The sequence below is a fragment of the Scaptodrosophila lebanonensis genome, unplaced genomic scaffold (assembly GCF_003285725.1).
Source record: "Scaptodrosophila lebanonensis strain 11010-0011.00,11010-0021.00 unplaced genomic scaffold, SlebRS2 tig00000053-arrow-pilon, whole genome shotgun sequence".
In the NCBI taxonomy this organism is placed as follows: Eukaryota; Metazoa; Arthropoda; class Insecta; order Diptera; family Drosophilidae; genus Scaptodrosophila; species Scaptodrosophila lebanonensis.
The window spans coordinates 10,036,978-10,059,521 of NW_022060548.1; the positions used below are offsets into that span (position 1 = coordinate 10,036,978).

The window sequence follows — 22,544 nt, forward strand, 5'->3', positions numbered from 1 at the left end:
TTTCAATTTTTATACCTCAAAAATTTGAAGAATTGCCAATTTTTAGATGATTTTCAGTACATTTTAAAGAATATTTTTTATTAATTATAATTCAGTTTATATTTATTCATTTGTTCGGGTGCTATGAAATGAAAATATTGTATTTCTCCGTATCGTTTTTATTAAAATTTGTGCATAACCCATTTGTTTTATTTAAAATAAATAATTTATCAAATATATATATTTTCATATTTTATGTAAATAAGCTTTATAAAAGAATTAACTGAAAAATTAGAAGAGCTGAAAATTGTAAAATTCATTTACAAATATATATTGGAATCATGAGATCATTATAGCTTTTAGTTTACTTTGTGTCCATTTATATTTGGTTTTATTTATATCAAATTTATTTTGCATATTTTATAAATAATTTTCACTGTTTTTCTATGGAAAGAAGAATCTAAATAAATATTTTTCCTCCTGATTTTATTACCAACGATTTCCTGAGCTGAATGAGATACTGTTGTTATAATTTTGTTGGATCTGCGATTTAATAGTATAGAAGAATATTCACAGGTAAATTAACAAGCAATTAAAAATAGCAAAATGGTTTCTTAGTAGTTTTTAATTCCAAGAATTAACCGCCACTAGACAATGATGCAACATATTTAAGGACACAAGAAGAAGGAAAATCAATTTCTGTACTTCAGCGCAACTGAAATTATGCAAATCGTGAGCCAAATGTGCAAGCAACAAAACGAAAGTGTCAACGAAAAAAATAATGTGCTGGGGAAAGAATCTAAATAAACGTGTCCATGTGGAAAATATCAAGAAAATTTCAAATTGAATTTTGCTGCTGTGGCGATTCAGCGAGTGATAGACTTAATGAAGTGAGAAAATTCGCGACTTTGTTCTACTTGTAGTTGAAATTTGATAATCCCAATACGTCATCGGATGTGTTTAATCTTAATGCCCACCAGACTATGATAATGATGATGACGACGCTGATTATATTGGTAATGATAATGAAGTCGACCAACTTAATGCCATTGTTGTTGCATTCGCCAAACAATGCTAAGCGATGCGGAAGCGCACTTTCCTGTGACTGAGATTAATACCCCGACATCGCCGATCAATCAGCATTAGTTCAACAACCCACCGTTGACCAAAATGGTTTATGGTCGCAGCATAGCTGTCGGCGTCGCGATGCTGACCATTGTAATGCTCCTCGCAGGTCTCATATTCTACTTGAGTTTGGGTGAGTAAGCAGCATAATTGTCCTTTTTTGTTCCTTTTGAACATATAGTGTTGCGACAGAATGTGCGATTTTTTTTGCATTTTACTTCGCTCTTTGAAGATGCCAGCTCAATTGCCACCGAATTGTTTAAATATTCCAGTTCATAAAGAGCCATAATCTGGAGAAACATACATATATTTTGTTATTTGTTTGATTTAAACTTTAAGTTTTAAAGGGTAATGAAGAAAATGCAATTAATCATAAAAACAAGAAGGAAACACGTGTATGAAGGGCAAACATATTTAAAACTCTTAAAGGAAATTTTGTGAGCCAGAGCTCAATAGCATCGTCGTCTCGTGTCAAAACAAAATTTCCCTTACCTGTCAACTCTTCTATCATTCGTAAAAGATAACAATTTAAAAGCATGAAAGCAGGAAGTTACTAAGAGCTCTCTGTCCAATAGTTTCTAAGAAAATGGCGCAATATCCTGTGGTGAATGGAAAGCTCAATTGCTGACAGAGAAGCTGCAACTAAAATAACAGAAAATATCACAAAAAAAGAGTTCTGTATTCTTTTTTTTTTTCAGTAGCTAATAAACCGCTCAAGCTAGAACTAGCGTCAAGTTTAATCAAAATGAAGAACAATTTATTGTGCGTAAAGCAGAAGTGATTAGCAAAACAATGAGAGTTTCTCGCGCAGCTAATTAACTTTTATGATTTGCCAGTTAAGACAAAGCCTACTTAAGACACAGCCAGTGCTGGGGAAATGTGACAAAAGTTAGCAACCTAATCATATTTAATTATATTTATGAATAAGCAAAGCACCTTAGCTAGCTTTCATTTAACATTTTCAATTTAATATGCAAGTTTTCATTTCAATTCAACGACTTGCCAGCAATCTATTCATTTGAGACTTTTAAATTTCTTGATTGTACATTTATTCGAATACAATTCGCATTAAATCAGCGTTTAAGAATATCTCTAGTTTCTGCAGTTTGGTTGCAACAATGTTTCGAATTGAATTGTTTATGTAAATCGCCGAATTTCAAATTATGCAGAGCGTTAGAAAAATGCGCAAAATGTAACAACATATTATTCAGAATTTCAATACTCTTTGCCAATTGTAGAAATTGTAAACAAAACGGATTAAGTTAATACCCAATTATTTGAAAGGCTTTCAAGTTAAGGATATACGAATACAAGTGTTAAATCATTTCTAACTAGTATTTCGTCAGTATTTTTAAATTTATTTTTAGACCTTAGCATTTTTTTGTAAATATTGTAAGATATTCTACCGATTAGAAATAATAAAATAAAATACATTTATATAGGCTTTTTTATTTCTTTAGTTTTATTTAGTTTAAGTTCTCTATTGTATTGATGTTTTTTATGTATATATTTTTTTCTTTTACATCGACTGCATTGCTTGTCAATGAAATAAATAAATAAATATTTATATATAAATAGAAAAATTCGACCGAAAACTTCAAATATAATGGGAGCCAAAAATATCGGTCGATTAGCAAAATATTTTGCATACTTTAGAGCGCCAGCGCGGGAATAATGGATCATAAAATCGATAGTGCAGTGCGTCGATAAATGGGTGTTAAGTGTCTGTAGTGGAGTGGCAAATGAGTGACGTATTGCTGGCGATATATCGACTGGAAGGTTGGCATCTTCTGTAATCGCGCTTCTGTGAGGTCTGATTGTGGGATGGTCTGAGGCCGGGGTTATCTGTGTAGCGGACCAGATCATGTTGACGGAACGTCCGCACTAAGCTTGCCATCAATATGGGTGCCGTGGAGGAGTCCATGTCATTCAGGTTGGCTAAGGAGGGATGAACCGGGCCAGGGGTGAAAACCAGCAGCCAAGAGTTCCCGTGGTATGCAGTAGTGGGATAGCGTACCGGAGTGCTCTGCCGCTTCCAGCCTTGCCAATTATGGTTAGACCGCAATCTTTTTGATGATCCTCTCTCTTTTGTAAATTAAAAACTATATACAACATATACAAATTAAATACCAGGTTTTTCATATTTTATTACATTATTTTTAGTTTTAATAAAATTTTAAATGAATGTGAAAAATGATTATCAGACCGCAATCTTTTTGCTCTCTTTCGTACATTAAAAACTATTGTACACCTTCTACTAAAAGGTATGCTTAGAGGGAACATTAAAAACAACATTAAAACACAAACCGGTTTTTCATATTTTAATTTAAATAAAATTTTAAATGAAAATGAAGAAATATTATCAAACCTCAATCTTTTTGCTCTCCTTCGGAAATTAAAAACTTTTGCACACCTTCTACTAAAAGGTAGGCTTAGATGGAACATAAAAATCAACAAAAATAACCGGGTTTTTTTTAAATATTTTTTTACATTATTTTTAGTTTAAATAAAATGTTAAATGACTGTGAAAAAATATTATCAAATAATTGGATTAAAAAGCCTGATAAAGATTCTGATTTATGTCATTGAGACTGATATTATTTTTAGCTTAAATAAAATTTTAAATGAATGTGAAAAAATATTATCAAATAATTAGTTTAAAAACCCTGATAATGATTCTGATTTATGGCATAGTTATTAATTTTTATTGAAATTGTGTGATTAAAGTAAAAGAGAGAGAGAGAGAGAGAGAGAGAGAGAGAGAGAGAGAGAGATTGATTTATGTGTCATGCTAACATTTAAATGCCTTAAAAAAGCGAAGGATGACATTTTCGAGCGAGAATGGGAAAAAGTTTTATGCTCGGCACCAAATATATTGCAAATCAATAAGGGAATTAATGTAGGAAGCGAGACAAATGTCAAATAATAGCGAGATAAATGTCAAATACCAAAATAAACAGGCAGTGCTGGAAATATGTAAATGAATACGAGTTTGCCAATTGATTTGTGAGCCCAAGTTTGCTTTTTACGATATCGCTTCGTACTATGAAATGTGGAAGGAATTACTTTGCATTTTTACGATTTGTAAATGGAAAGTTGTTTTCAAGTGTTGTCATTTGAAACTTTGAATTTTATTTTTAAAATAGAAATAATCCTACCCTTCCATTTGCCGGTCAACTTAAATCAGTTTACAATCAAATGTTAACGACTTGAATGTATGTATTTTTACTTAAGAATACATATTTATGTTATAATATTTTGCGAATCTTATTTTGATTTTATTTATTGAAAGAGATAATATTCCATTATTATTAGTCCTCCACAAATCTCACACAAGTGATTAAAATTTGAATTGAAATTTACATTTTTGTTCAAACTTATTTATTTAATTATTTATATAATTATTGATGAATTTTTGAATGTATACAAGTATATATTTTTAAAACATCTTTTACAAAATTCAAACTTTTTCATCATATTTTTTAACATTAATTCCAAATTCCATTTTAATTAATTTAAATAGCGAAATGAATGTAAATAATGTAACAAAATATAAAAAATTGGTTATATATAAATTTTTTTTTTTATTTTCCATCTAAAATAAATTATTTATACATTTTCATTTTATTAAAAAAAATCAATTGTTTAAAGTTTAATAAATAACACATGAAACACAGAAAATGAAATAAATAAAAAGAAATGTATGTAAAAAATAAAGAAAATTACAAAATATATAAATTAATAAATGAAATAAATAAATAAATAAAGGGGAAACATAACTAACAAAAATAATATAATTATAAAATATAATTAATAGAAACAAATGGGATTGGTTGTCAAATTTCTGAATACCAGAAAGTGCAAACACCGAGACGATGCGACTCTTTTCTGTCAGTGTAATATATATAATAATAATGTACATATATAATAAACATACGCATTTAAATAAATTCATCGCATCTGAAAAGAACTAAAACCTTGAGTTATGACGCAATGCGCTCAAGAGATGTATGCTGGCCCGAACACTTTCATTTTCTTTGACATATAAATTGTGCGCATAAAAAAAGAGCTCATCATGCTAATTTACTGGCGACGAATTGAGAAGAGTGCTTTGGCAATTCCACTAACAATAAGTGCGAATTGGTTGGTTGACGCCAACCTTGCATTGGAGCAATTAAAATTCGAACCAGAACTGGCAACAAAACATAAAAAAGAAGCGCCAATGCGTTCCGATTTTTATGACAATTAGCAGCGAAAAAGTTGTTCAGTGTTTTCATTTATTTTTATTGTTATGTGTAATTTGAAACTAGACAATATTGCTGTTAACTAAGGCCACGAATGGCAAACAGAAAACAATCAAAAACTTTGTCAATTGTTTTTTGTTTTGTTTTTTTGAACACAGTGGCGGGGGTTTCCACAAAAGCAGTTCACAAGCAATATTGTTGGTACATTTATTTGATTCATTCATTCATTAAAGGACCCTGCCCGTCGGGCAGCTTCGCCTGCGACAATGGGACGATGTGCGTGCCGCAGCGTCAAATGTGCGATAATCGGCCCGACTGCCAGGATGGCAGCGATGAGCATCCTGTCGAGTGTGGATTGCTTTATGGCAGCAAAGAGATTGCCGATAAAATAGTTCGTAATGCGATTGAAAAGCAAAAGCAACAACAGCAGGGGCTGCTCACCATATTTAAGCCTTCGCTCGACTCCAATATAACCGCCAATCTGTCGCCCGAGCTGACGACTATAGCCACAACAACAACAACAACAGCTGCAGGCGGGACAACAGTAACAACAACAACAACCACCAATACATCACAACGTATGAGAAATCAGAGCATGCTTTGTGGTAAGTATTGAACACAATAATGTCAATAAACTCACAATAAATAAAATAAATTCCTCGCTGAAATTTATACACGATTTATTGAAAAAAGTGTGACTTTTCACAAAAAATATAGTTTCAGGCTATGCATAGTTTACAATTTTCTTCTTAACATTCAAATAAAGTGTATGGCTCTACCTTTTGAAACAGCAACTTTTTTACAGTGTAAGGGAAACTTAGAATTTGAAAACTTTTTTGAGAAGTCAAAATAGAATATATTTCAATTTTACATCGACTGGGAATTGTCGTTTTAGTAACGCCTTATTTATTTATTTATATCAACAGACATTGACTGTCGACATAGGAGGAAAATATATAAAAATTATAAACAGCATCTTATGGTTGAGAGTTTGAAGACTCTACCAAAAATTAAAATAAAATTACCTAATTAAGCCCAGTTTTTGTTGCGATTCAAAGCCATGGAAGACGCATAGGTCATAGGTTGGACTGAAGAGGAAGAATTGGCTCCATAGAAGACCAAGATTGTTCCAACTGCAGGCAAAGAAATGATGTCAGTTTTTTTAGGGCTATGTGGAACTACTTGCCAAAAGAAAAGGAGTGAGGAAATCAAGAATAGGCAGTCGCATTCAGTCAAAAAGAAAGCCTTAGTTCTTTACAACATCATTTCATTGCTGGTCATGAATTAAAATAAAAATTCCCTTTGAACTACAAGTACTTCCTTTTTGAAATTGGAAACTTGAAAAAAGTGGCTCCTTAAGAAGAAATTTTCACATAATGCAGAGGTGGAGCCTGCAGTTGAAAGCTATTTTGAGAAGCTCGACGTTCCTGGCCGTAAACAGGATATCGCAGCTATTGCAGTTAGCTGTTAAAAAAGAAATTAATATTTCCCCAATTCAATGTACTATAAACTGGCTATGTATTTTCTATTCTACAGAAATTAGCACATATCCGAAGAATTGCCAATGCGGTCAGCGCAGCATTCTCTACTGCGGACGCTACGCCAAGCTGCGTCGCTGGCCACGCATCAGCGCCGAGGTAGGTGTTATAGATGACGAGATGACTATACAAATCTATAGCAATTAACCAATCCGTATCCATTATGGCATACTATATATATGTGTGTGTGTGTTTAGGTAACCAATCTCATCATCATACGCAATAATTTGACGCTGCGCGAACACGTCTTTGCCAATCTGACGCGTCTGCAGAAGCTGTGAGTTAATACTTGTATATATATAATATTTGTCATATCTCCAATTATCTGAACCATCTACACCCAACCACACAGCACACTTAAATACAACAACATATCACGGTTGCCGCTGGGCAGCTTCAGTGGGCTGCCGCACCTGGAACGGCTCGAGGTCAGCTTCAATAATATCAGCTATCTGCCACACGGTCTCTTCAGCGGCCTCCACTCCCTGCAATGGCTCTTCCTTCTCTCCAATCAACTGCACTACTTCCCCATGGAGCATTTGGCTCTGATGCCGCGACTGGAGTGGTTGGTGCTGAGTCACAATCGTCTGGCGCTGCACAACGAGCATTTGCCCAAAATGCGGTCCCTCTATGAAATGTAAGTCTGGGGGAAAGGGACAGCTCTTTGTTAGATTAAAAAAAAGTGTACTACAAGTATTTCGCAATCGGACTTGGACGAAAGGTGTGCAATATTGGCGAGCTATTGAAGCGTAAATATTCTCCCCACTCCCCCAATTTCTTTTCATAAACATACACATATGGCACATATATAGGGAAAACCCTTTTGCTGTAAAGGCAAGCTTGTAGCAAAGGTAATAGCATTTAAGCTGGAGCGTGTAGGGCATTTAAATGGAAATGCAAGTTAAACAATTGTTTTTGAATGTATTAAGACAGCTGGAGTAGTAGTTTAAAGAAATTAGAACTAATTTATTTCTGCCTTCACAACTAAGGATTAAAGTTTATAAACTCTGCTTGTATTTGAACAAAAAATTATTGCTATACTGTTATGACATACTGTCATTAGAACTGTCAATAGATTCTGCCATAAGTTCTTTGCTTTAAAACCTATTGAACCAAAGTCGAGTATTACATTTATTCTATACAAGAATAAAATATATTCTGCAGTTCGAATTAAATAGTCTTACTATTAGTCGTCGAAAATATCGATCGATTTTGTGCTAACTTCTTTATTTTAAAAGCCTATTTAAACAATATTTGTTTGGGAGTTTCAGTTAAATCGCTCGAGTTAAAAAGTCTTACTATTAGTCGTCGAAAATATCGATCGATTTTGTGCTAACTTCTTTATTTTAAAAGCCTATTTAAGCAATATTTGTTTGGGAGTTTCAGTTAAATCGCTCGAGTTAAAAAGTCTTACTATTAGTCGTCGAAAATATCGATCGATTTTGTGCTAACTTCTTTATTTTAAAAGCCTATTTAAACAATATTTGTTTGGGAGTTTCAATTAAATCGCTCGAGTTAAAAAGTCTTACTATTAGTCTTCGAAAATATCGATCGATTTTATGCTAACTTCTTTATTTTAAAAGCCTTTTTAAGCAATATTTGTTTGGGAGTTTCAGTTAAATCGCTCGAGTCAAAAAGTCTTACTATTAGTCGTCGAAAATATCGATCGATTTTGTGCTAACTTCCTAATTTTAAAAGCCTTTTTAAGCAATATTTGTTTGGGAGTTTCAATTAAATCGCTCGAGTTAAAAAGTCTTACTATTAGTCTTCGAAAATATCGATCGATTTTGTACTAACTTCCTAATTTTAAAAGCCTATTTAAACAATATTTGTTTGGGAGTTTCAGTTAAATCGCTCGAGTTAAAAAGTCTTACTATTAGTCTTCGAAAATATCGATCGATTTTGTACTAACTTCCTAATTTTAAAAGCCTATTTAAACAATATTTGTTTGGGAGTTTCAGTTAAATCGCTCGAGTTAAAAAGTCTTACTATTAGTCTTCGAAAATATCGATCGATTTTGTGCTAACTTCCTAATTTTAAAAGCCCTTTGAAACTAAATATTTGCTAGCGAGTTTCATCTAAATCACATATCCTTATTGCAGAGTTTATCTCGAGTCGAAAACCTTGACAGCTTTGATTGTTCCTTTCCATTTCTGAAGTCCTCTTAAAGGGTTAAATAAACTTGTAGATAAACAGTCCGATATCCACCCACAAAGCAATTGGCTGACATAAGGTGTGGTCCCTTCTTATGCAGTAAAAAAAATATGCTAGTCTATTAAGTAAACTGTATAGCTCTGTGTTTATAGGCGCAGTGTTCTCGGTTTTATCTGACTGACTGGATCGACAAACGTATATCAGTTGGCCACACAAGCATGCAAAAGCTATGGCTTAAACACAGAGACTGAGCATAAACAGATGCTAAGGCCTATTGTTGTTGTTGTTGTTGTTATTGTGACCGCATTTCATACATAAATATTCCATTTACTTCACAGTTATTTGGATTTTAATAGGATCGAATACATTGGCGAGCAAACTTTCGCACAATTGGATAATTTACATTTGCTGTAAGTACGAGCAGAAAGTATATATTTTTACTCCCCCTTCACAAGAACTCACCAATTTGCCAACTTCCTAAGAGACTATTACACTTGGCTGTTTAACTTAGCTTTGCTTTATTTTTAACTTTCGCCTGCACACAAACACACAAAGCAAAAGTGTCGAAAAGTCTATTGAAATATGTTGTACTTAGGGTTTATGGTGCGTATGCGTAATTTTTACTCTTCGCTGCATGTCTGCTCTGTTCTTGTTCCTCCATTTTTTCTTTTTTTTTTTTTCTTTTTTTTTTGTCTCTCTGCAGCTATCATTTTGCGCAAATCGGCGTGCGGCGTTGTAACAAGATTTATATGGGTTAGTACACATTTTGTCTGCCGAAGCATTTAATGACAATGTTGTGGAGGGACATTTGTTTTCTTTTCATAGCCTCCCCCCACGTAGTGCACGCCTTAAAGTACATACATACGTACATCGTAGCTATGTTATGTTAAAGACATCATTTTGGTTGACATGACACCTGGCTAAATCAAATTTATGCGCCAATAAACATAAATTGTCCTTTATGAGAAACAAATAAATTGTTAACACACGCACACACCATATGCTAAATAAATATAAAAATGCTGCGACTACTTTGCTGGGATTCCCAAAAAGGTGTGTCGGCTAAGTATGCAAATCGCCCACACACCCACACACACATAAGCACACACCTCCTTTGGTATTAAATTGCCAAATAGCTGCAGACAATTTGTCGGCATTTATCAGGCAGGACGCAGCACTTGCTGTGCCTCGCTTCTATAATCATTAATTCATGCATCAATGCCTGACAATATAAGTCAATAGGTCTCGCCATTACGTGGCTCTCTGTGCCTCTCTGTCTGTGTCTATCCTTGTGTGTGTGTGTGTGTGCTTACATATGTTTGTGTAGGTGTAAATAAATCAGTGTGTGCCAAATTACTGATGGAAATTAGGCAGCCCTCTTAGCTGCTGGCAGAGATTTAATCTCGCTTTAGGCATATGTTTGTGTCTCTGAAGGCTAAATTAGTAAACAAGTGCTCTACAATCAATTTATATTCTACAGTTATGCAGGAATAGCACAAATATATAATAAAAACAGGAATACAACTTTATTTCTAAATTAAATCTTAACAAAAATATATCAATTGCTTAGCAGATTGGTAAATTCACATCATTATGAATAGAGGCTTGGAGAATCCTTTAATGCTGATGATATTTTTTATTTTAAACAGGACAGTGCCTCAATTAATATACATATGTATTATGTTATATATAGTAGTGCTTGGTATATAGCTTATGATATCGTAGCTATAATAGAGTGTGGCAGTGCAGATTTCATCTCTTTTTAAATATTCAGTTTTTGTCATTTACAAAAATTAGTAATATATTTATTTCCTATCATAAATGTAGTTTTTTTTCAACTGTTGAAATAAAAGTATAAATGACATTAAAAGATAAAAATTAACTGCATAACAAATCAATAATTAAAGCCTTAAAGCCTGAATGGTAAATTAGTTCTAAACAATTTCGATAAATCTATATACTAGGCCATGCTAGCATGCTTTGTTACAGCTATTTTATCAAAGTGCTTTTCTTTACTAGATATTTTCTGGATATACTTTATAATTTTGAAGTGTTAACTCACAGTATCTTTTGATTTTTTTCCTGCATAAAATTATATTATTTAATTTTAAATATAAGATTTTTTACATCATTTTGTAATTTTTTTAGATTTCACCTACTTAGGCTTTCCTAGCTTTTTCACAACTTTTTTAAGGTTTTCTTATGTCGACAGTCTGAAGTCACAGTTGACATAAAAATATAATAAATACATATTTCAAATTTAATTCCTTTTATTTCTATTTTAACTAATTTCCATTTCCTTCTCTTTCTCTTAAATTCCCATACCTATTATATTGATTTCTTTAATTCTTGCACTTTTCCAGCGACCTGCAACAAAATCTCATCACGCACATACATGCGCGCGCCTTTTGGGGTCTGGGAAATATACGTGATATGTAAGTATGAACTATGAAACTATGAACTGACCGACCCACACACAAGTCTAACACTACAACAATTAGCATTGCAAATGCGTCTACACATGAGGCCAAAAGTCAGAGCCCTTAGTTGCTGGAGTTGTTTTCATTTCAGTGTTTTTCTGTCGCTGCCGTTTTTGTTATTCAAAATAAGTGTCATTAATTTTAATTCATTAATGCGTAATTACGTATACGAGAATAACATTCAAGTTGAAAACTTGGGCCGGCAACAAATAAAGAGAAAACATAACATAGCAAATAACAACTTGGACATTGAAATAATAAATAATACTACAGCATGAACATTAAAAAACGAGCAATCGTGGACAGCCCAATAAAAGCAAAAGTTATGTGAATAGAAATCAATAAGCGAGAAATGCTGCGGGGGCTCGCATTGGGCTCATAAAAATGTTAATAACTGCGATGGACTGGCAATCTCTGTGTTGGTGTGTGAACTTTGAGGCGTAAGCATACTTATTAGTTATATGTGTATACCCTGTAGTCATAAAATGATCGAAACAGGTCCATAAAATTTGTGCAAATGCATTTAACGTGCCGCAGAAGACATCGCAAATGTGTAAACGAGTAAAATTTATATTTTTAGTAACGCTTATTTGTGTCAAACGTTAAACATAATCTTCAGTGAAAATAATAAATAATAAAACGAATAAATGCAATTATTCACAAAACAGATATATCAATTGTTTATTTATTTTTTTAACGTATTTTAAATTCTCGCAGAAAACTCCTCTTGTTTACAAATAAAAAGTTTTGTGATTAAATTGAAATTTAATTAAAGCATAGGAAAAAAATAAATACAATTATTCACAAAACTGAGATATTTCAATTGTTTATTTATTTATTTATTTATGGGTTTAAAAATCTAACAGAAAACAGTAATATTTCTATACTCCTCTTGTTTACAAATAAAAAAGTTTGTGATTAAATCGAAATTTAATTAGAGCATAGCAAAAAAAAATAAGCAAATACAAATATTTACAAAACTGAGATATTTCGATTGTTTATTTATTTTGTTAACATATTTTAAATTCTCGCAGAAAAATATAATATTTTGAAACACCTTTTGTTTACAAATAAAAAGTTTGTGGTTTGTTTGAAATTATTCAAATTTAGTGCATACTTTTAGGAGTTCGGTGTTTTCAGCTTAAAGTCTTTTCTATTTTAAAATTTATGGCGAAATTAATTAAAAGGAGAATTCAGGCAGGTAGTGTCATCAAAGCGAGTACATTTAGTAAACGCAGAAATCCATTTAGTGACAATCATAACGTGTTTATAAATTCCCTTTCAAAAAGCAAGCAAGCTTTATGCAATTAGGATGGTCTTTTATTCATCTTTAATGAAAGTTTAAATATATGTATAAACAAAATGTTCAGGCTTGCCATAAAAATTAATAAATAATTATTTCAAAAAAGCTTTAAAATAAAAGTAAAAGGAATACTAACTATTATGGACAACTAACTATAAACAAACATAAATAAACAAATAAATTTTTTATTTAAAAGAAAAACAATAGAAGTACTAAATATTATGGAAAACTAACTATAAACAAACATAAATAAACAACCAACATTTTTTATTTTTTATTACGTAGAAAAAAGAAGGCTACCAGATGTTAGATATTATTTTAATTAAAAAATCAATTTTAATTTCCTTGCCTAAAAACGAATGACTTTCTTTTCAAATAATGTTTCCATCTGCACAACAATGTTCTAAATTTTATTCAGTGCTGTCTCTAAACAATAAATAAGTTCTATTTATAGAATGAACTACTTTTTGTGACCCCAACCAACACATTGCCTGTCTGTTGACTAATTTGCGCGAGTTCATGCGGCCAAGAAAAAAAACAGTCTCAGTTCAAAGCTTAGCATATATATTGCAATTCAATATACAATAAATACTACAAAGGCCAGCGTCAATCATAACAAATTGCTATAGCACCAAAGACAGCCAGAAGTCAACTTAGCATCAAGCTGTGGCGTTAATAAATTTGCACACTAGCCAGTGAAGGAAAAAAAGCGACTAAAAGAAATGAATCGCAAGGAAAAAAGAAGAACTACTACACAAATACATCAGCATATCAATGCTGATAACAAGACGCAGACACAAACACAATTCGTGTGCCGTTACTTGACCAAATTGGCCAACGATTTTGCTCACAATATAGTCTGTTAATATGTATAGTATAGTGTGTGAGTAAACAAATATACATATATATATGTGTATTTGTATCTCTTTTGGGACAATGTCTGCGCTTTGACTTTTTCCACGAACCTTTACGCCTCGAGGCGCTCAAACACCAACACCAACACCACGACAACGAACAGCAAACACACAAATAAACATACATTATTATGACCAAATAAAAATGCAAATAAATTTGTATTTTATGTGAAAACAATTTCGCCAAACCGAAGCTCCTTAGTTAAGCTGATGAACTGATGACTAGAACTCAACTGATTCTGACTGCCTGACTGGTTGACTTGCTGACTGACTGACTGACTGACTGGCTGACTGAGCTGACTTAGCTGAGTTGCTCAAAAAGCTGTCTTGTCCTGGCCAGGCCATAATGAAGGAGTTTATTGAAATGTCTGTCTTCGGGTGCGGGTCGCACTAAACATTGCTTCATTAGCCCAAAAGTCGTTGCTCGTTCTCTTGGCCATGTGGAATCCTTTTGCCTTTGAAAGCGAAAATAATGCCTGCCGCTGCCATCGCCTGTTGATGATGTGCCCTCTGGGCTGCCCAGTTCTGTCCAAGGTGGATGGGTTGACGGCTCACATATACATATATATATGCATGTATATGTGTATGTGTGAGTGTGTGTGTACACATGCAAATAATGCGTTTCAAGCGTGTTGTGAATTTTTTAACAGCATGTAGCATCAGCTAAAATATATTAAACGGAAAAGCAGCAGCTTTTATGTTGCCAAGCCAGCACCTTTTATACACTCACATTCAATTGGCATTCCCGAGAATGTTAATAAATAATTGCTTGTTTAAATTGCTTTTAAATTCCGTTGAGTTTACATAAAAAAACTTAAAGTGTAGCGCAATCCGAATAACAATTCGCAAGTGTAACAAGAAATAATTTACCTAAGTTAACAAAGAACAAACAACAGATTCTAAACTAAATAATTTTAGAAAACTAGTTTAATAAATTGTATATATGTGAAATTGTATATATGTAAATAATTTTGAAAGCAAATGTTTACGATTCATATAATGTTTGAAGATTAACAACAAATTAAGAGTTATATCAAAATTGGGACACATGTAGGCCCAGAAGTATTAACAATTTAATCGCCCATCTGGAGACTTATTTTTTAAAAAAATATATTACGTTTTTTTTTAAATAATTCTCAAATTCTTTAAAAAAGAATTCCGTAGTATCCATAAATTAATTTATTTTAATTAATTTAATAAAAATACTCAACCATTTTGAAAAAGAAATCTTTACTACCTTCAGATTAAATTAAAAACGTAATTCAGAACACAAATAAACAAATGTCAACTTTAAAAGAAAACAATAGAGAACGCTACAGTCGAGCAAGCCCTTTTAACCCTTTACAGGGTATAAAATGCTGCCTTTTAAGTAGAGAAGAGCGCTGTTATTTTAAATTACAATCAATTGACTTCATTTAGTTTTGTACAATTTGTAAATTTACTTAAAATTCTGTAAAAGTTGCCATATAATTATAACTATTTAGTTTATTAATTTAGAAAGTCGACTTCATATTATTTATATTAGTTTCTCAAAATTAAAAAGCTGCCTTTTAAGGATGTAGAGAAGAGCGCTGCCATTTTAAATTACAATCAATCGACTTTATTCTACTTTGTAAAATTTGTAAAAATACTTCGAATTCTGTAAAGGGTCCTATATAACAATAACTATTTATATTACTTATATTAGTTTCTATAAATTAATAATATTGCCTTTGAAGGAAGTAGAGAAGAGCGCTGCTATTTTAAATTACAATCAATCGACTTTATTCTACTTTGTAAAATTTGTAAAAGAACTTAAAATTCTGTAAAAGTTTACAACTATTTAGTTTTGAATTTTGAAAGTCGGCTTAACATTATTTACATTAGTTCCTCAAATTTAAAAAGCTGCCTTCTAACGCGGTAGGGTGCTGCGCTGCAATTTTAAATTACAATCAGTTGACTTCGTTCAAGGCATTTATTTTTAGTTCGACAATTTGTGGCAATTTCTTGCCAGTTGATTGTTGTGGCGTTGCAAATGGCGTCACACAGTGTAGATGGCGGATGGATGCTCGTTAGAAGAAGGTACATGCGTGTATAATATGATTGACTTTTGTGGCGCTTGACCCGCAAAATTTGTTGGCGCTGAACTGGACCGGCAAAACTTTAGTATCTTTGAGTTACGAGGACGCATCTAAATGCGATTCATGTGTGCGTGCGTGCGTGCGTAAGATTCTATGTGTATGTGTGTGTGAGCGTGCGTGCCAGCACGAGTTTGTCTTCCTTTTCTTGCTGTCTACAAATCTGCTGATTTGATTTTTCGTTGTCTGTACGTCTTCTTGGTGCTATAAAAAAATATCCTTGTACTAATTTGATTTCTGGTCGAGTTCGGCATGCATATGCTTACCAAACAATTGTCCGAGCGGGCTTTAAGTAGCTTTTAGTATTAAAGTTGGCCCAGCACTGGACCAAACATTACCATTAATTACGGCCAGCAATTGCGAAAAGGGGATGCCAATAAAGCGCCACATGGCCGCATGGCCGCATGGCATTGCCCAAAGGATTCACGATGGACGTGCCATTTCAATTGAAATTTTAATACCGCTGCTTGCATTGTGTTGTTTGTTACTTTCACTGCACGTACACGCACACACACACGCACGCACACACAAGTACACTCACACTAACTCAATTATAAGCGCCAGTTATTAAATGTGTATTGCTGCTGACGCATTATGTTGCCTACTTTTGTGCGCACGCTAGACTGTGGCCGCTCGTGTTTGCCTTTAAGTGTGTGTGTGCGTGTGTGTGTGATTGTGTGCGCTTGCATGAGCAATTGGCATTACTTGGGCATACAACTTGTTGCCATACATTGCCAAAAGAATTATGTTAATTGGCCGGGGAGGGGGCATCTCTCGACATTTATTCAGTTATTAAATGCCATGTTTATGCCTGGGCCTAGGATCCAACCCGAAAGGGCCTCAACCGCACAACAAAAGCCTGTTTATGTATAATTAAATGAAATTAAGTTCCATGAAATTGTTTGACATGGCGTTTGAGGGGAGAAGCAACATTTTTTGAACATATTATTAGCAATAATTTATGTTAATTTTTGTCAACCCGGAGTGCGGCCAAAGCTAATATTTATTTTATGTGACGCAGCCAACAGCTTGAGCATTATATATAAAATATCCCAGCGTCATAGCCACAGTAGAGCAACTTTATAGCTCAGAGCAATTACCCACAACTGGCAAGAGCAAGAAGGATGGGAGGATGGGATGGGATGGGATGGGATGATGGCTGCCCAGAGAGAGGGAAGCGCCTTGTCTTTGTGTGCGTCAAACTATAAAAGCACGTTTAGTGTCTGATGGCAGTTGGCGCTTGCATTGATTGACCAGACAAGTGCAAGCAATGGCCACAAAGCACAATGTGGCACAGTGGCAAGAGTTATATAATTTTAATAATCATTCATTTAAGCAGGTGAATGCAGAATTGTAGGTCAATATTCAATTGTATTTTTTAATCTTTGACGACAGAGGAAGTTTCTTTTTAAACAAACTACAATTCATTCTTTTCTTTAATTAATGAAAAGCTCTTTGGTTTATTTTATAAATTTGAAGATCTTCGCTTTATACAATCCTCGACGACTATAAAACCTTTTATTTGTTGTTAGCCCCTAGCTTCCAATTGGGGCATAGCTTGTCGGACTGGCGTATAAACTTCCCCCATCGGGATTTTCCACTTTTTAGTTTTTAAATTATATTCGCATTGCTCATTATTTAAGTATTTTCATTTAATTAAAATGTATTTATGTAAGGTTGCTGTTTTTATTATTTTAATTTTAATTCCTTCATTATTATTATTTTTATTTTAATAAATAATAATTATTATTATTTTAATTCCTTCAAGTAACAAAAAGGCTCTCCAGCCACTGGCCGGTTGGCAAATAAAATTCCCACATCGAGTCGTTAAAAAATATTAAATATAATTATGCTTTTAACGGAGTTTTCAATTTTGTTTGCTTTAAGTTCTCTATTTCTTGGATTTTCTATTTGTTGTTGAATAAATAAAATTAAAAATAAGTTTTTTATATGTGTTTGCTATATTAAAATTATTTAATTTATTTCGGTAGTAGACTTTAAGCTTAAATCAAATTGGACTGCATGTTTAATAATCTATTGTTTTATAAATATTTTCTGATAAAGTGACACACACTAGAAAATTTATAAAATGTAATAATTAGTAAATCTCGCCCGCCTACATTTCAATAAATATACGTTCATGGATGAAGAAGAAGAGAATCTATTCTAACCATATTTAGAAAAAAAATTGGGAACAAGTTTGAGAGATAACTTATTATTCTGCTTCGCTTCCAATGCCAGTGAGGGTCGATTAAGGAGTTTCTTCTCTTGCTCTGAAGCTAAATTTTGTATTATAAAGAATCCTTAACTTGAACTTGTTACAAATAAATGACCACACTGTGCTTCGGTTGCAGCAATATCCATTATGTGCAACACACACACACATACACATACACATAAACACACACACACGAGTATACACGTTTATGCAACTGCCCAAGGGACTGTAGTCGAACGGAATTGCATTACATTTAGCTAAACATCGTCAGCTGTCGAACTTCACACAGCATTGTGCAAGTTATCTTTAAGACACTGTCCCTCCCCCCCCTCCTCCCCTATTCCCCACCCTGTTAACCCTGGAGTGTCACGAATGATGCGCTTTTTCCTGCCACTGACTCACCGACTGACTAGCGAACTAACTAACTGACTGACTGACTTGCAAGTCAGCTTCTTGGCTTGCGTTTGCTTTTTGGCATCGGAAATGGAGGAATGGCTTTGGGGTTAGTGATTTATATTATGCTCGCAGCTATTAAATAAGAATTTACGTTATTATGCCTTAAAATGTGGGGCGTCTAAGGTATTTGGCTGCTGGCATTGTACTCGTATGTGTCTGACTTTTGAAGCACTTTAGCCCCAGGACAGACGGCAATATTTTAAGGACACGCACTCATTCAACATAAGCTGCCACATAAACATACATATATTTATAATTATGGCATGCAGTCGTAAAGCTGTTAACTAGTTTATGTAACAATTAAAACAGAGTGCAGACTTCAGGTGATAAAAATGAATGAGAGGGGTGTGAGAAAAAAGTGTATTTGGTTTTACTCTAAGAATTAACTAAAGCTTTAACGTATTTTTTTTTATTTAAATAAGAGTAAAAAAAATTAATTAGTTTACATTTAATATTAAATTTAAACAGACACATAAAAATTTCAAAAATGTACATTTTTTAACATCATTTTAACCAAAAAATTCTTTTTTAAGACGGCAACCTTTTTGTTGGATTTTTGTTTAGTTTCTACATTTAAATATTTAAAGCTTCTTAGGATAACATTTCTTCTTCAAAGTTTTTTTTTTATTAATTCGACTACTTTCTGTGTGCTGTTCTGTTGTTTTGTTTCTACATTTAAATATTTAAAGCTTCTTAGGATAACATTTTTTCTTCAAAGTTTTTTTTTATTAATTCGACTACTTTCTGTTTACTTCACTCAATATAATAAAATACATTTTTAAATGATATAAAAATGTTTGTCTTAAATAGTAATTATCAATGTATTCCCTTAGTTTATTAAGTAGCAAAGGGACAGTCATAAATAATTATAATAATTAAATAAATAATTATTATAATTAACAATTTTGTTTAAAAAACTATTCAAGTTTAAAATAAATTTAAACACGAAGGAAAATTATGATACAAAAGAACCGATTTAAAAGGAAACTACTATATATTTTTTCTGCGGATAATATCCTCAAAGGGAAATAATTCTTGAATAAGTGTTATGGAGTATGGTTATTGAATTTTCGATCACCCGCTTATGTTTTTTTATTTGACAATTTGAAACCAAATAATTAAATAATAGTGTTCTAGCAATATCGAGGCACTTGTTGCCAAAATTTGACTTAAATGAAATTTTTTTAATGAAATATTTCTAAATTTCATTTTTAGAGCATTTTGTCTTTCATCGTTTTTACAAATAATTTCTCACTTGTATTTAACTTTAAAGCTCTGGCTTTTTATCAGCCAACAGCGACAACGTCTATTATTTAAGGCTTAAGTACACTGCGGCGTATACGCAATGTATGCGTCTTAACAGCCACAACACGCGTCACATTCAACACACACACACAAATATACACTCAGCGAGTAAAGCCAACATATATACATAAATGCATGCATTTTGTTTTACAGCCGCCTCGCCGGCAATCCCATTAAGGAATTATCTGGCGAAACATTTCTACACAGCAGTCATTTGGAAGCCCTGTAAGTGAGGCTCGAAAATTATTGACCTCCCCACCACAAACACTGCTGACTTCCCCTCTCCACTTCTCTGCTGTTCTGTTCTTAGTTCTCTGGCACAGATGCCTGTGCATATACATCGGAGCCTGTTCCAGCCACTGAACGTGTCCTTTCTCAACCTGACGGGCATTCGTTACGACCACATCGATTTCGGAGCCATCAACTCGTTGAGGAATCTCAAATATGTGGTCTACGATCGCTTCTTCTACTGCTCCCACTCCCCCCAGGTGCGCAATTGTAAGCCCTCCTCAGACGGTATATCCTCGTTGCAGGATCTGCTCAGCAAGCCCGTGCTTCGCTACTCCGCCTGGATCATGGCCACGCTTACCATCAGTGGCAATGTGATGGTGTTGTGGGGTCGTTTCATCTACCGGGACGAGCATATGGCCGTCACGATGGTCATCAGGAATCTGGCACTGGCAGATATGTTAATGGGATTCTACTTGATAACCATAGGTGTGCAGGACTATCGATTTAGAAACGAATACTACAAGTAAGTACTTTAAAGTAAAATATGAATAAAAGTTAACATTCAAAAGTTGAAACAAAAATAATTACAATTCTTTCAAAAATTATCTACGAAAAAGCTATTAATTGAGGAAGATTTCTGGTAGATTTGTAATTCTTAAATAAATAATGAAAGAGTGCTTCTTTTTGGATAGAGCTATTGTAGACAGAACTTAGTAACCTTATTCAGATTCTTAACATTACTTTATGAACCTGAATCTGATTTTGAAGAAACTTTCGTATTCCCGTTACAAGAATTTAATAAAATTAAATAACTCTATTATTCGCAGAAATACAACAAGAATTGCAACTCTTTCAAAAATTGCTTTCAAGGCTAAAAGAAAAGGCTATACGTGCGGAAGATTTCTGGTAGATGTGTAAATAATGAAAGAGTGTTTCTTTTTGGGAAGAGCTGTTAAAGGCACCAAAGTTTTTTTATAATCTTAACATTACTTGATGAACTAATCTGATTTTGAAGAGACTTTTGTATTCCCTTTTAAAATGTTTTATGCCATTCAGACATCGGACTTTCCACGGTTACAAGAATTTTATAAAATTAAAAAAACTATTATTTGCAATTCTAAAATGAGTTTAGAGAAAAGTATTTCCCTATTTCCGTAATCCTCAGCAAATATTAGGAAATTAATAAGAAATGATATCAACAATTTCCATTTTCCACCCCAAGCTTTTAATATTAGATAAAACACCGGAAATTGTTTCCCAAACTTTCATATTCTTTAACACATCCTGAAATAATTCTAACATATATCTGAGTCTTTCATTTTCTTTCTCGCAGAGTCGCCCTGGATTGGATCTCCTCCTGGCAATGCACCGCCATTGGCACGCTGGCCGTTAGCTCCTCGGAAGTTTCGATGCTCATCTTGGCCTTTATGTCGCTGGAAAGATTTTTGCTCATAGCCGATCCCTTTAAGGGCCATCGGAGCATTAGTGTGCGCATTATCTGTCTCTCGCTGCTCTGCATTTGGTTTACGGGCGTGGGTCTGGCGGTGACGCCTGTGCTGCTCTGGCACTCGGGAAAACATTTCTATGGCTCCCATTCAGGCACTTGTTTCCCACTCCATATACACGAGGCGTATCCCTTGGGCTGGCAGTACTCGGCCTTTGTTTTTCTGGGCGTGAACCTGTTTTTGCTGATCATGATTGCGTTGCTATATACGGCGCTGCTGATATCGATTTGGAGGACTCGGAAGCGCAGTGCCACGCCCCTCTCGCTGCTGGACTGCGAGTTTGCGGTGCGCTTCTTCTTCATTGTGCTGACAGATGTGTTGTGCTGGGTTCCCATTATAGCCATGAAGATTTGGGTGTTCTTCAATTATAATATATCGGATGATATTTATGGTTGGCTCGTCGTCTTCATTCTGCCACTCAACTCGGCCGTTAATCCGCTACTCTACACCTTCACCACGCCCAAGTATCGCAATCAGATCCTGTTGCGCGGCTGGAAGAAGATCACGTCCCGGCGTCGAGCCGAGGCAAGCAATGGCAACGCAATGGCCACCACTACAACGGGCACGGCGACGGGCTCCTCCCACCCCGACGATGCCACCAACAAAGCCCTGCAGCTGGCCGCCGCGCTCACCCATTGAGGCTGCAAATCAGTCTCTACACATGGTATACTAGTCCCTGCTGAAGGATGTCCACCCACCATACTAACTACTATCTATGCATTTATGTGTGTATGTGTGTAGTTGTTGTTGTAAGTTATTGTAAAAACAAAACAAAAAACATTGAATTCGTGAAATACATTAAATGTGATATTTGTGAAATGATTGTTGTTGCTAATGGTTTTTTTTTGGGATCACTACTAATTTTAATTTGAATCCTAGACACGTAAATATTAATGCAGTTAAAATATTTAAATACATCAAACAAGTTTATGGTACTTAGAATGATTTTTCCACCGATCGTTCCTATGGCATTAA

General features: G+C 33.9%; 1 protein-coding gene across 1 annotated transcript; it reads left to right on the forward strand.

The window, feature by feature from the left end:
• Nucleotides 1–1,149: 1,149 nt before the first annotated feature.
• On the forward strand, nucleotides 1,150–22,208 carry LOC115623946 (relaxin receptor 2). The gene is made up of 10 exons (XM_030518508.1): nucleotides 1,150–1,237; nucleotides 5,582–5,831; nucleotides 6,892–6,985; nucleotides 7,084–7,163; nucleotides 7,239–7,523; nucleotides 9,379–9,450; nucleotides 11,404–11,475; nucleotides 19,987–20,058; nucleotides 20,144–20,587; nucleotides 21,398–22,208. The coding sequence occupies exons 1-10, from the start codon at nucleotides 1,150–1,152 to the stop codon at nucleotides 22,206–22,208; spliced, it is 2,268 nt and encodes a 755-aa protein (XP_030374368.1).
• Nucleotides 22,209–22,544: the final 336 nt, after the last annotated feature.